Source organism: Peromyscus leucopus, chromosome 3 (genome assembly GCF_004664715.2).
Source record: "Peromyscus leucopus breed LL Stock chromosome 3, UCI_PerLeu_2.1, whole genome shotgun sequence".
Classification (NCBI taxonomy): Eukaryota; Metazoa; Chordata; class Mammalia; order Rodentia; family Cricetidae; genus Peromyscus; species Peromyscus leucopus.
In genome coordinates, this window is record NC_051065.1 from 154,647,886 (window position 1) to 154,661,844 (window position 13,959).

General features: G+C 44.2%; 1 protein-coding gene across 10 annotated transcripts in view; it reads right to left on the reverse strand.

Annotated features, from left to right (window-relative positions):
• Washc2c (WASH complex subunit 2C) overlaps positions 1-1,345 on the reverse strand; it is a 58,797-nt gene extending 57,452 nt beyond the window's left edge. For 8 of the 10 annotated variants that reach the window (XM_028864029.2, XM_028864027.2, XM_028864024.2 and 5 more), the window contains exons 1-2: positions 1,041-1,341; positions 235-399 (exon numbers count right to left, since the gene is read on the reverse strand). In XM_028864029.2, the coding sequence (XP_028719862.1) occupies positions 235-399; positions 1,041-1,163 (288 nt within the window). In that variant the 5' untranslated portion in view covers positions 1,164-1,341. Of the gene's footprint in view, positions 1-234; positions 400-1,040 lie in introns of all 10 variants that reach the window. The other 2 variants (XM_028864021.2, XM_028864023.2) reach the window with 2 other exon arrangements.
• Between the last annotated feature and the right edge of the window lie 12,614 nt (positions 1,346-13,959).

A 13,959-nucleotide genomic window follows, 5' to 3' on the forward strand; every position in this document is an offset into this window, starting at 1 on the left:
AGGCAAACCTTACCATTAGTTTTGTTTTTTTGTTTGTTTGTTTGTTTGTTTTTAAGGATAGCCAAAAACTTTACTAATAAAAGACACTGATTCTAGAAAAAGGAGCTTCAGTTACCAAGAATGAATCTATCCACCAAAACTTAGAAAAAAAACGAATTATCATTTCAAATTACCTTAGCTCTTACTCCCCGAAAGGGATTATTTGCTAAATCAGATGTAATAAAAACAACTCACATTCTCAATGAACTGGGTATTAGACAGCATGAGGAAGTCATTGAAGACATTATGCAGACGACAATGTGTCGCTTTGGTCTCCTGAATTAATCCATCCACCTGTTTCTTGATTTCATGGGTCCTGGAGATAGTCTGCTGTGAGAATTCCTGTAGAAACTGTAGTAGCTATTTTGAAAAGGAACATACAGAAGTGTCAACATTACATGTGGGGCAAAAGAAACAAACAAACAAAAAACCCTTTCCCTTCGCCCAGGTGTTATGTAAGAGGGATGATACTTTTGATCTAAAGTCAAGTAACACTAAAAAGCATTAAGAAAGTTCTGCAGACAAGGGCATCCATCCCACAAACACTTTTAGCACATTTCTAGAGGGATTTATAGGCCTGTCTGGTTGTCACTCTCCAGAGAGCACATTGTGTAACATAACAAAACACCCCAAATCCTACTTTTACGGAATTGTGAAACTGAAAGCTCTGAGCTCTCAGGTTCCCGAAGTGAGGAGTTCTACTCAAGAATTTGTGTTGCCCCATTTAGCCCAAGTTCCAATACAGAAGCGGCTCCGTAGAGTCAGCAATCCTTGAACAGGGCAGCAAGGGTTCTGGACAGCAGGATGATGTGGAGGGCAAGGCTGGAAACGGTCAGCACCGAAGGAAACCCGCGTCTGCGCGGCAGAGTGCTGGGTAGAAGCCCACAGGGCCGCCCCTCCCGGGCGTCTGGGACTGCGCCTGTGAATTAGGGGAAGGCGTCCCCTAGGCTGCAGGGTAACGGCATCTCTGGCCCTCCCTGGGCCCGGGGCCCTGCGCTCACGCCGGCGTCGGCCGCCAGCGACCAGTTCTGGCTGCTGCGGCGGATCTCCTCCACCGACCAGGGCCGCTCCCACACGGGCTCGGACGCCGGAGGCCGCTCCGAGTCGGGGCTCGTCCGGCTCATCTGCAGCGGGAAGGACGAGACGCAGCGCTGAGTCTGGGACGGAGGAAGCTCCAGCCCTGCCTCCCGGGGCCGCCGTCCTCACCACAATGGCACCGCCACTCAGCAAGCTCCAAAGTCACTACCGGAGACCCCACTAGACCGTCCACCCAGCGCTGTGGGGGTCACGTGGTCCGCGTCACGTGGTGACGCCCGCACGTGACCAGACACGCAGCCTCCGAGAAAGAGCTGTTCGTGTACAGCTTCACAGTAACTGGGATGTGTGTTTGTCCATAGAGAAGATGCTTAGGCGGCCAACTCCAGGGGTGCGAAAAGAGATGGGTGGTACCAGTGGGTAATCCTGTGGCTTACCAGGTGGGAGGCCGAAGGGCAAGAAGGCGGGCAGAGGACGACTTCCCTGCTGCTTAAGCGGCTTTGCTGAACACGCAAATGGTGTGTGACTGGTCCCCGGACTCAGTGAACTTCAGATGTCGGCGTACACCTGCTAACCTGCTTGGTTTCGATTCCTAGTGTGCATCCGCTTAAAATTCTTTACCCTCAGGTCAGATTCAAGACCACTTTCCACACTGTCATAGGCAGGAAAAACAGGAAGATAGAAATCCGAAACTCTGGCTATCCACTAGCACTCCTGGTGGATACAGACTCCTCTCTCAGAGTTGTTCTTGCCCAGACAGACTTTCAGAAATAACCCCGTATCTTTCCTTCTTCTGTGCCCATGGTCGAGTTACTTAGCTTCTCTGAGCTTTCCTCCACATATAAAAGATGTATGTATATCTTGCCAGAAGTGATAATATATGTAAAACAGATAGTACCTGGTATATGGTGAGTGGTTACTCAAGATCTTATCAGTCCTCCTGTAAAGCTTATTTTTCCTTTTGGAATTTGCTTTGTGATCACCTCCGTTGGCACCTCATTAAAGATTTCTCTTTGGTATAAAACTAAGGCAAATGATAACGTGCTCAGATAAAAACTCGTGCAAGAATGTCCACGATAGTGCTAATCCATAATACTCATCAAAGCAGAAGCATCTTAAATGTCCATCAGGTGATGGATGGATGTACAAAATGTTGTGGAACCACACAATGGTCTATTATTCACCAAAAAGGAATAAAGTGCTGATATATGATAGGACATGAGTTGACCTAGAAAATGCATTAATTGAAGAAGTCAGCCATATATGATCACAGATTATATGATTCTATTTATATGAAATGTCCAGAATGGACCCAGAGAGAAGAAGTAGGTTGGCGGTTACTAGGGCTTGAGGGGAGACAGGAATTGAAAGTTAACTGCGAATGGGTCTGGGGTTCCTTTTTGAGGTAATGAAAATGTTAGACTGTGGTGATGATGTTCAGCTCTCAAAATACTAATGATTCTTGAAATGTGTATTTTGAAGGGAGTGATTTTGTTATGTAAATTATATCCCAATAAAGCTGCTCTGAAGTAGGAAGTGAGGGTTAGCATTACTGTTAAAGTTAGGGTTAAAGGTGTCTCCCTAGCATAGTCTGCAATGAGCTACTAAAGATAGAGTGAAGCTAGGATTATGTTAGCATTAGTGTGATGATTACAGTGTTATTGTTAGGGACAGCATTAAGATGATGCTTGGGGTTAGGGCTAGTATTAGAGTGCTGCTTGGGTTAGGTTGAGATTAGGGTTAGGGTCAGGTTACTGCAGTATTCTTCATATTAGTTTTAGGGTTAGAGATTAAGCAAGTAAGTATTGCAGATAGGCATTATAGTTAGGGATACAATAGCTATTATGGTTAGGATTGGAGCTAGTGTTAAGGTTACAATTAGGGTTAACCTGGTGTTAGGGTTATGACTAGCATTAGTGATACCATTAGTGATTGTCTTAGTTGGGGTTTCTATTACTGTGAATAAACACCATGACTACTCTTATATAGGAAAACATTTAATTGGTGCTGATTTACAATTTCAGAGGTTTAGTCCATGGTGGGAAGCATGGTGGCACACAGGCAGACATGATGCTGTAGAAGGAGCTAAGAGTTCTACATCTGGATCCACAGGCAGCAGGAAGTGACAGTGAGACACTGGCCAGGCTTGAGTTCCTGAGACCACCTAGTAACACATCTCCTCCGACAAAGCCACGCCCACTCCAACAAGGCCACACCTCCTAATAGTGCCCCTCCCTATGGCCAAACATTCAAACACATGAGTCTGTGGGGGCTGGTCCCATTCAAACCATCACAGTGATATTGTTGGGTTTAGGGTTAAGGTAAATTTTTTAGTTACTTTTCTGTCGTTAAGATAAAGATTGTCTCAAAGGCAACTCATAAAAGGAAGGGTTATGGTTAGGATTTAGTGTTATGGTCAATGCTAAGATAGTTGTGAATTAGAGTTAAGGTTAGGATATTATTAGTATGAGGGTGAGTGCTACGGATGATGGTTTAATTGGAATTAGACTTAGGGTAGGCTTAAGATTCATTATAGGAGCCAGGTGTGGTAGCACATGCCTTTAGTCCCAGCACTCGGGAGACAGAGGCAGGCAGGCCTCTGAGTTCGAGGCCAGCCTGGTCTATAGAGCAAGTTCTAGGACAGCAAGGACTACAAAGAGAAACCCTGTCTCAAAAAAACAAAAAAAAAAAAAAAATTAGAATACAGTTGGATGTGGTCATACCCCTTAATTCCTAATACTTGAGAAGCAGAGGTAGGCAGATAAACTCTGAGTTTGAGGTCTAACTTCTCTATATATCGAGTTCCAGTCCAGTCAGGGCTACATAATGATAGCTGTCTCAAAAAAGAAGTTATAGTTAGGGATAGGATTATGGTTAGGCTCAGGGTTAAGGCTCAGCATTAGATTAAGAGTTAGGGGTTAGGGTTAGAGTCTAGGATTAGTTATGGTTAGATATAGTGGTGACTTTTAAACATAACCCTAAACCCTAAATATAATATTAAGCCTAACCAGAACCCTAATACTAACCCTAACTCCATTCCTAGCCATCACTCTAATTCTAACCCTACCCCAATCCTAACCGTATTGCTAAACCTAATCTTAACTTTAACCACTATCCTAAACCATAGTCATAAATATAACTTTTAATCAGATCACCATACATAAAATTAACCATAATCATATTGTTAATCTTAACCCTAACCCTGAACCTAAGGATACACCAAATGGAAACATTAATCCTAAACCAAATGCTAACCCTAGTCATACCTTAAACCTAACTTACTGCCTTAGTTAGGGGGCTATCGCTGTGATGAAACACCATGACCAAAACAACTTGGGGAGGAAAAAGTTTATTTCACTCACACTTCCATATAACAGTTCATCAAAAGCAGTGAAAACAGGAACCCCAGCAGGGCAGGAACTTGAAGGCAGGAGCTGATGCAGAGGCCTTGAAGGAGTGCTGCTTACTGACTGGCTTGCTCAGCTTGTTTTCCTATAGAACCCAGAGGTACCACCCCAGGGGTGACCTCATCCACAATGGACTGGGCCCTCCCCCCAAGGATTACTAATTTTTAAAATAAGTCCTATAGGATTGCCTATAGCCCAATCTTATGGAGTTATTTTCTCAGGTTGAAGCTTCCTCTTCTCTGATGACTCTAGCTCATGTCCAGTTGACATAAAACTAGCCAGCACATTTACCCTAATCATAATTATTACTCCGACATGATCCCCAAACCTAACCCTAACATTAATGTGAGACATAATCCTAAACTGAGTCCTAATCAAAACCATAAGCCTAACCCTAAACTTATGTGTAACAGCAAATCCACCCTGACATCATTCATAACCCTAACAAACCCTTCCTCTACTGTAATTGTAACACTAGCTGTCGGCATAGATCCAACCCAATTAAACCATGATCATGACTTTAACACTAATCCTAACAATAATGATAAGTCTAACCCTTATGGTAATCCAGACCCCAACACAAACCCTATCTCTAACTCTAAACCTAATCCTACATCTTAAAGTAATTAGAACCTGAAAATTCAGGGTAACCATAATTGTAACCCAAATCCTAATGTACAAATCCTAATCTTGCACCCTAACCCTTAACCTAACCTCTAACCCTCTAACAGTAAATGAACCCTAACTTCTCACCTTATTCCCTAACTTGTATTTACTAATCCTCTCATAGGCAGGCCTCTACGTGCAATTTTAAAAACACATGTATTTCCTAGCTTGTAATAGGTAGGTATATATGTACAGGTTCACATGTACCTGTATTTACTAGCTCTATCATAGGTACGAATGTGTTCACTGGTTCACACACACACACACATACACACTTTCTAATTCTGTCATAGGTCAACCTGTATGCATACATTCATATGCAAGCAGTTTTAAAGTATGGTCATATGTTGGCCTGTGTGTGCATGTTCACAGGCAATGATTATCTGTGCATGGTCACATGTCAGTGTGTACAGACATGTTCCTACATATGCACTTTCCAAGCCCTGTCATATGTTGGCATATATTAGCATGTTCCCATACACACTATTCCTGATCACTCACATATGGTAGCATGTTCATACATGTTCACACTCAGGCAGTTTCTGAGCACTCTCATATGGTTTACATAATGGGTTTCAGGCATGCCAAGCTAATAGTGAGATTCTGTCTCAAAGAAAAGGAAAAAAAGAAAGAAAGAAAGAAAGAAAGAAAGAAAGAAAGAAAGAAAGAAAGAAAGAAAGAAAGAAAGAAAGAAAGAAAGAGAGAGAGAAGAAAGAGAGAGAGAGAGAGAGAGAGAGAGAAGGAAGGAAGGAAGGAAGGAAGGAAGGAAGGAAGGAAGGAAGGAAAGGAAGGAAGGAAGGAAGGAAGGAAGGAAGGAAGGAAGGAAGGAAGGAAGGAAGGAAGGAAGGAAGGAAGAAAGAAAGAAAAGAAAAGAAAAGAAAGAAAAGAAAAGTTTGGGCCTGAAAACGTAGCTAAGTTCATAGAAGGTTGCCTTACATACACGAGATCCTAGGTTTGATTCTCAGCACTTCATAAACCAGGTGTAGTGGCACATACTTGCAATCCCAGCACTAAGAGGTAGACAGGAAGACCATGAATGCAAGGTCATCCTTGGCTACATTTTGAGTTTGAGGCCAGCCTGAGCTACATGAGATTGTTTCATTTGTTTTCAAATTTTAGGCATGAAAGACACTATCAAGAGAATAAAAAGGCAATCACAGTTTGGAATATTTGTACATCAAATATCTGATAAGCATGGTTCTTAGAGGTTAGGGCAGGGGGATCTCGAATTTGAGACCAGTTTGGGATATATAGTAAGTACCAGTCCAGCCAAGAGCTACATAGCGAGACCCTCTCAAAAACAAAAAACAACAACAAAAAACCCAACAACGAACATAAACAGGGAGATATGGCTAAGAGCACGAAGTATCTACAATATGACATAATCAATAAGCAGACATGGTGCTGACTCTGTACAGTACAAAATTAACTTCGCTAGTGGGAGGCAGCCATATGTCACTTCTACCACATGTGATGTCCCAAAAGAGTCACAGCAACATTTCCAGTGTCCTCACTGAAATGTAAGCTTGCACTTAAACCTGAAGAGACCTCAGAACAACCCACTTTGGATGATTTTATTAGATAAATGGTCTGTGCTCTTCAACAATATCAATATCATGCAAGATGAAGAAAGGACCAGGAGCTGCTGCAGCCCGAAGGGGTTTAAAGACATGGCAATTCAATGCAGCCCAACTGAGGAAAAGAAAAAGGCAGAGGGACACTGAGACAGTGACAACACTGGGTATGAACTACCAATTACACAACACTCTTCATTGGTTTGGGAATGTGACTCATTTAGTAGTGATTGCTTAGTATGCCAAGTCCTGGATTTGAACCCCAGTACTGCATAAACCAAGTGTCATGGTGTGTGGTGATATATTGTGTACCCTAATAAAATTTGCCCGAAGATGAGAGAACAGAACAAGCTACTAGATTAAACATAGGGGCCAGGCAGTGGTGGCACACCCTTTAATCCTAGCACTCAGGAGGCACAGATCTGTCTGGATCTCTGTGAGTTCAAAGCCACTGTGGACTACATGAGATGGATTCAGTCTAGGAGAGAAACAGAGCCAGGCAGTGGTGGCACACACCTTTAATCCCAGTACTTGGGAGTCACACACCTTTAATTCCAGCACTTGAGATCTCATGGCTCTGTCACCAGTATTTGGGAAGCACACACGCCTTTAATCCCAGTACTAGGAAGGAAGTAGTAAGGCTGGGCAGAGAAAGGTATATAAGGTGTGAGGAGACGGGAACTAAAGCTTTTCCGCTGCAGACCTGGCTGAGGACTCGGAGACATTCAGTCAGAGGATTCTGGAGTTGGTGAGGTGAGACGTGGCAGTAGCTTTTTCCTTTGTCTCCCTAATCTTTCAGCATTTACCCCAATATCTGGCTCCGGTTTTTTTATTTTAAGATCATTTAACATTCATGTTACAATGGTGCACACCTGCAATAACAACTCAGGAGGAGACAGGATCAGAATTTCAAGGTCATCCAGAGCTACAAAGAAAATTTGAAAGGTCGGAGAGACAGCTTAGTGGTAAAGAGCACTCGCTGTTCTTCCAGAGGATACAGGATTAGTTCCTAGCACCTATGTGGAGGCTCACATTTACTTGTAAGACCAGCTCCAAGGGATCTGACTCTCTTATGGCCTCTACAGGCACCCACCCACATATTATTAAATAAATAAAAATGATTTTCAAAGGTGAACTTGAGGCCAGCCTAACTCTCAAGACTCTGGAAGAAGTTGATTTGTTTTTCTTCAAGTGTTGTTATCAATACTATGTTTGTCGAACTTGATAACCTAGTTTGGTTTCTTTGCTATGATAAAACACTAACCAAAACCAACTTGGGGAGGAAAGAATTGATTTAGCTTATAGGTTACAGTCCATCATTGAGGGAAGCTAAGGCAGAAATCTGGGTGCAGGAACTGAAGTAGAGACCATGGTGGAACACTTCCTGGCTTGTTCCCCATGCCTTGCTCAGATTGCCATTTTACACAGCGCAACACCACCAGTCCAGGGGTGGCACTGCACACACTAGGCTGGATCCTCCCACATCAATCAGCAATCAAAACCTGCGCCCACAGACACGCCTACAAGCCAATCTGGTGGGGGTAATTTCTCAATTAAGATTCCCTTTTCCCAGGTGACTCTAGTTTTGTGTCAACTTGACAAAACTAACCAGAACAATAGCTATGGTGGTGATGGAAGATCCGAGCCCTGCTCTTAGGAAACAAAAGTGGGGAGAAAATGCATACGATGTGACATATGCACTCTACCTCCGGTGTGTGAGGTGAGAGAAGAGAGGGAAAGGATGCCTAAACAGACATGGCAACCTGCTAGAAATTGCTCAATCTGAGTTGAGACTCTACAGGAGTTCTCTGGATTATTCTTTCAAATAAGCTGTAATTATTTTCAGAATAAAACAATAGTCCTCAAAAGCAGCAGCTTCTGTGGGTAGAAATGAAATTTAATTCAAGATTCTGGTGTCCCTCTAACTAGGTAGCCTGACTGCTTCCTTTTTACAGACAAGGATACTTAGGGCCAGAGAGGGAAGGGGATTTGCGGTTGGTCCCAACCCAGCTTAGCTGTGGCATAGGCCTGATCTCAGGGATCCCAGCCTGGTAAGCTCCAACTGCTCTCATAGGACTGTCCCTGTGGCACTGTCCCTGTGGCATGAGCAGAGTGTCCTGTTAGGAGCTAGGAGCCGAGCTTTCTCTGATGTCTCCTCCAACCCCTTGCTCAACTGGCTGGATCTCCGTGCTAGATCTCTGTTAAGCCTCACCTCTGGATCTCTAGGCAATGAAGGCTGACAGATTATATTTCATCAGAGGGCCAGCAGGCCAAACGGCATGGATTTTTAGTTCATCTCTCATCTATTTCACTATCGTGGTATCTGTAATAATATCTGTCCTACTTAATGCCTTTTCTTCTTTTGGGAACCTGCTCCATTTTGGGGAGCAACTATGTTCTGGGAGGTCACAATAACCCATGCTCATGGCCACAGTATTAGTCTAAGGATAGGCATGGACTCATAAGGAGACAATTTTGACCTTTCTATGAGATTCCTTTGGCTGGATTAAAGGAAGGCAGGACACGGCCATGCTGTGACAAGTCTGGTGTGAGGCTCGGGAACCAGACAGCCACTTTTCCAGTCAGGAGGAGAAAGCTGGTTGGATAGAAGAAAGCTAAGAAAAGCAGAGATGAGACAGAATCTCTTCAGGTCCAGGTGTTTCTGACACCCACTACGTTCCATAAATATGTCAATCTTATTCTAGGAATTGCTCTTCTTTCCTGTCAGCTGGTCTGTTGTGCACTTCTGTCACTTGAAAACAAAATCGACACACCTGTCCTCTGGCCACTAGCTGCGCCACCTGCAGGGCTCACCACACTGCCTCTGCGAGGACAGGAGTGGGTACAAAGGCGGTGGTGTAGAGGCTTGTCCTGCTGCCCCCAGGTCTTATGGAGGGCAGCGGTCTTAATACTGTACACAAGGCCATTAGGGTTCTCATCTCCGTCTTACCCGCTAAGCCTTCTAGAACATGGCCATGTCCTCTTCCTTTCAAGTCAGATCAGGTCACAGAACAAAGTCTGTGATTTATTGAGTATCATTAGAAAGAAATGAGGGAATGAAGCCTCACCCAGCCTCTCCTCAGTGGCAGTGAGAGGAGCTGGAGGAAGGTTTGCGCCAACATAAAAGGAGTGGTTACATCCTTTTCGCCTTTTCATTTATCACCACACTTTTTGGTGCTGGGGACGGGACCCCGGGCCTTATGTGTGCTAAGCAAACACTCAACCACAGAGCTATACCCCTGGCCTAAGGGCACAAACCTAAAGAATACATTTCTGTTCACACACTCATCTGCATAACCACTACCAGGCCAACAGACTGGAACATCTCCAGCTCCAACACCCAAGACACCTGCACACTGGCGCCTAGCCACCTCACCTCTTGTTGTTCCGACCTATCTCTGCCATCAGCGGTTAGTCTAGTTATCCTTGAACTTCAGGTTGTAGGACCACACAGCATACACTCTTTTATGTCTGGCTCCTTTCACTCCACAAAAAGAATATTTGGAATGCTGACTTTTAAAAGAATTGTTTTTTTTAAAGTTCTATGTGGAGGAGTGTTTTTGTTTGTTTGTTGTTTCCCTGTATGTATGTCTGCGTACAGGCCTGAAGAGGGAGTAAGCTCCTCTTGAACAGGAGTTACAGATGGTTGGGAGCTACGATATGGGTTCTGGGAACCCAACCTGGGTCCTCTACAAGAATAGTCAGTGCTTTTAACGGCTGAGCTGTCTCTCCAGTCCTGGTGGTGACTCTTTATTGCTGGCCCTGACACTCACGATCTCTTTTCTTACCACTTGTGTGCAGTGCCCACAGATGCCAGAAGGGGACATCAGATCCCTTGGAACTGGAGTTACAGATGGTTGTGAGCCACCATGTATGTGCTGGGAACTGAACCCTGTTAGAAGGGGCAGGAGCTCTGGACAGCTGAGCTATCTCTCCAGCCCCAGACACTCATGCTTTTCACAGAACTTGGTGACAACAATCCCTATTTCTCCATTATCTTTCCCCCCTCTAGTATTCTAGATGCACTGTGAAGACATTCACTTGAACACACACAATGTTAAGAGTCTGCCCACCCTACAGGAGTGCAGTTCAGTTTATCAAACAGGGGCCACTCCTTGGGGGTTTGCATATATTGGTTTTGTGTTAGTCACTGCAGGTAGATTCAGCAAGTTTTGGTTTTGTGTTTCATTGTTTGTTTTTTTTTGAGACAGGGTTCCTCTGTGTAGTTCTAGTTGTCCTGTAACTCACTCTGTAGACTAGGATGGCCTTGAACACAGAGATCTACCTGGCTCTGTCTCCTGAGTGCTGGGATTAACAGGATGCATCACCACAACCTGGCTTTGTGTTTGTTTTTTTTAAACAAGCATTCCAACAGATATGCTTCAGGATAGATTAATCGTTCCTATCATTACACTTAGCTTTAAAGAAAAATTCAGGCACACCATAGAACATGATTTGCTTTAAGAGCAATCCACATAGTTGGAAAATAACAATATGCTGGAACCTGCTGGACCAGCATGTGTTCTCAGGATGTACCAGCAACCATGCCTTTGGAGACACCTTCACTTCCAAGAGAAGGGATGAAATCAGGGTTTACCATTTTGGGCCGTCTGTCGGGCTAGACCACTGTGGTGTAGTGAATGACATGATGTTATGGGGACTACATACAGAGCCTATGTCACGTGCACCTTGCTGGGCATGGCAGCTCTGCAGGGGCATGGCACCTCTCTTGCAGCACATAGCTATCTGGGAAGGGGGCAAAGGAGTTCGGCACACGGCTTTGTTGGTGGGGGAACAGGGCAGTTTGTATAGCGTACCAGGAGTGTAGCCTGCTTAGAAGAGAGGCGTTGCTCCAAAGTACATTAGAATAGGTGAAAGCTGCTGCAGTCACCTTGGCCTGGGTGGCCAGTGAACACTGGCCTGAGTCAGCTCTGGTGACAGTTTAGATGCAAACTGATCTGTCCCACAACCACCTTCTAGCATCCTCCCCCCCCCCTTCCCCCCCCCCCCCCCATCACCAATAGTGGCTTAAGTATTTCTTATGTGTTGGGCACTCCAGTTCCTTTCGGGGTCATTCATTTTCAGCTTAAAGCTCATCTCTGAGGTCAGGACCACTGTAGAAGCAGACAGCGCTGAGGTGACTTGTCCAAGAGACCAGGTGGAGCAGCAATATTTGCCCAGGAAGGCAGGCCATTCATCTCTAGTCCCTAAGGGGCAGGGACATGCATTTTCAGGACTGAAAGCTAAGTAGGCAGATTTAAGTCTCTGGAGGTGCAAATGAGACAACAGAAAAAAATGTGCTAAAAATAAAAGGGGGGAGGGGCTAAAGAAAGTGCTTAGTGGTTTAAAGTGCTGGCTGCTCTTCCAGGTAGGTTTACACTGCTGTAACTCTTCCGGGGGATCTGCTGCCCTCTTCTGGCCCCTAAAGGCATCAGCACAGACACACATAAATTACATTTTCTATTTTATTTTATTTTATTTTTTTTAGGCTCAGCCAAACACAAGGAGCAGTTATTTAAAGTGAATGAAATCACCATTCATTCATTGGATAATTCCCTGAAGATCTGCAGAGGGCCAGAGGGTTCAGAGCAGTTGAAAAGTCCCCAGATTTCTAGAGTTCACCATCCAAGGATGTTTAAGGGGGAAGTTATATGTGTGCTGGGCCCAGAAAAGGGAAGTTCAGGATGTTTTGAGAATACTTCGTGGAAGAAGCTGACCTGTGCTGTGGAGTCAGCAAAAACTTCCCTGAGGAAATGATATTTAAGCTGAGGTCTCAGGTCATCTGTTAGAGAAAGCTATACTAAGCACATTTTGTGTGTGTGTGTGTGTGTGTGTGTGTGTGTGTGTGTGTGTGTAGGCCCTGAGGTAGGAAAGGAAAACTTGCACAATAGCTGGAAATTCAGTTATTAGCATATGGTAATTTGCTTGACTCCATGGAAATACATATTTTCCAGTTTTTATTTTTTGTAATTTTTTCTTTTAGATTTATGAGTGGTTTTGCCTCCATGTATGAATGTGCAACATATGCATACAGTGCCCTCAGAGGTCAGGTGCCAGATCCCCTGGAAGTGAATTCACAGATGGTTGTAAGGCACCACATGAGTGTTGGTTGGTAGCTAAACCCAAATCCTCTGCAAAAGCAACAAGTGCTCTTAATCCCTGAGCCTTCTCTGCAGACCACCCCATCCCCAATTTTTATTTTTTATTATTATTGTTGTTACATATGCATATGGCTCACAGAACATGTGTGGAGGCTGGTCAGATACAACTTTTGGGAGTTGCTTCTCTCCTTCAATCTTGTTTGAGGCAAGATCAAACCAATTCTCCTATCTCCGCTTCCCATCTCACAAGAGCACAAAGATTACAGATGTGTGCTATTGCATCCTGATTTTCAGTTGGGTTTTTCAGACTGAACTTGGGTCAAAAGGTTTTCTGCACTTTCACTCCCTGAGTCATTCTCGTCCACCCGCTCCCCATATGGTTTTGAGACAGGACCTCACTATGTAAATTCGACTAGCCTTGAACAATCCTAGTAGAACAATGTAGCAATCCTCCTGCTTCTGCCTTCCCAGAGCTGGGATTCCAGGTGAGAACCACCTTACCTGGCTTATCCAAGGATATTTTTCAGGGGTGCTTCAATGCTTCCATGCTCATGTGTGGCAGGGCCACTGGATGGGACAGGCTTCTTGGGCTTTTTCACATCTAAATAGTTTCTACTCAGTTTAGATTTTGTGAGGCTACATTTTTAGCTGGTTCCCCACACTGACAAGTGAAGCACATACTGATAAACACAGAAGGATCTGGAAACATGAGACATGAATGCGTCCTAGTTATGCATTAAATTTTCCTGGGAAAAAAAGCACATAGGGAATAAAGGCTTATTTTAGTTCACAATTCCAAGTTATAGCCCATCGTTGAGGAGATGTCATAGTGACATGAGTCTGAGATAGCTGGTCACAGTCACAGTCGAAAGCAGAAGGACAATGAATGCATTCATGCTTCCAGTGTTTGGCTCACCGGCTCCACTTTTATTAAGTCCAAAGATGCTGTCCCCATTTTCAGGGTCGGTCTTCTCACTTCAATTCATGCAATTAAGAACATTTCTCACAGGCACACCCATAGGCTAAGCTGACCCCAACTGAGCTTCTCTTTCCAGGTAATTCTAGATAGTGTCGAGTTGATAATTAAAATCCACCAGCACTGGGGCTAGAAAAATGGCTCAGAAGCTTGAAAAACTT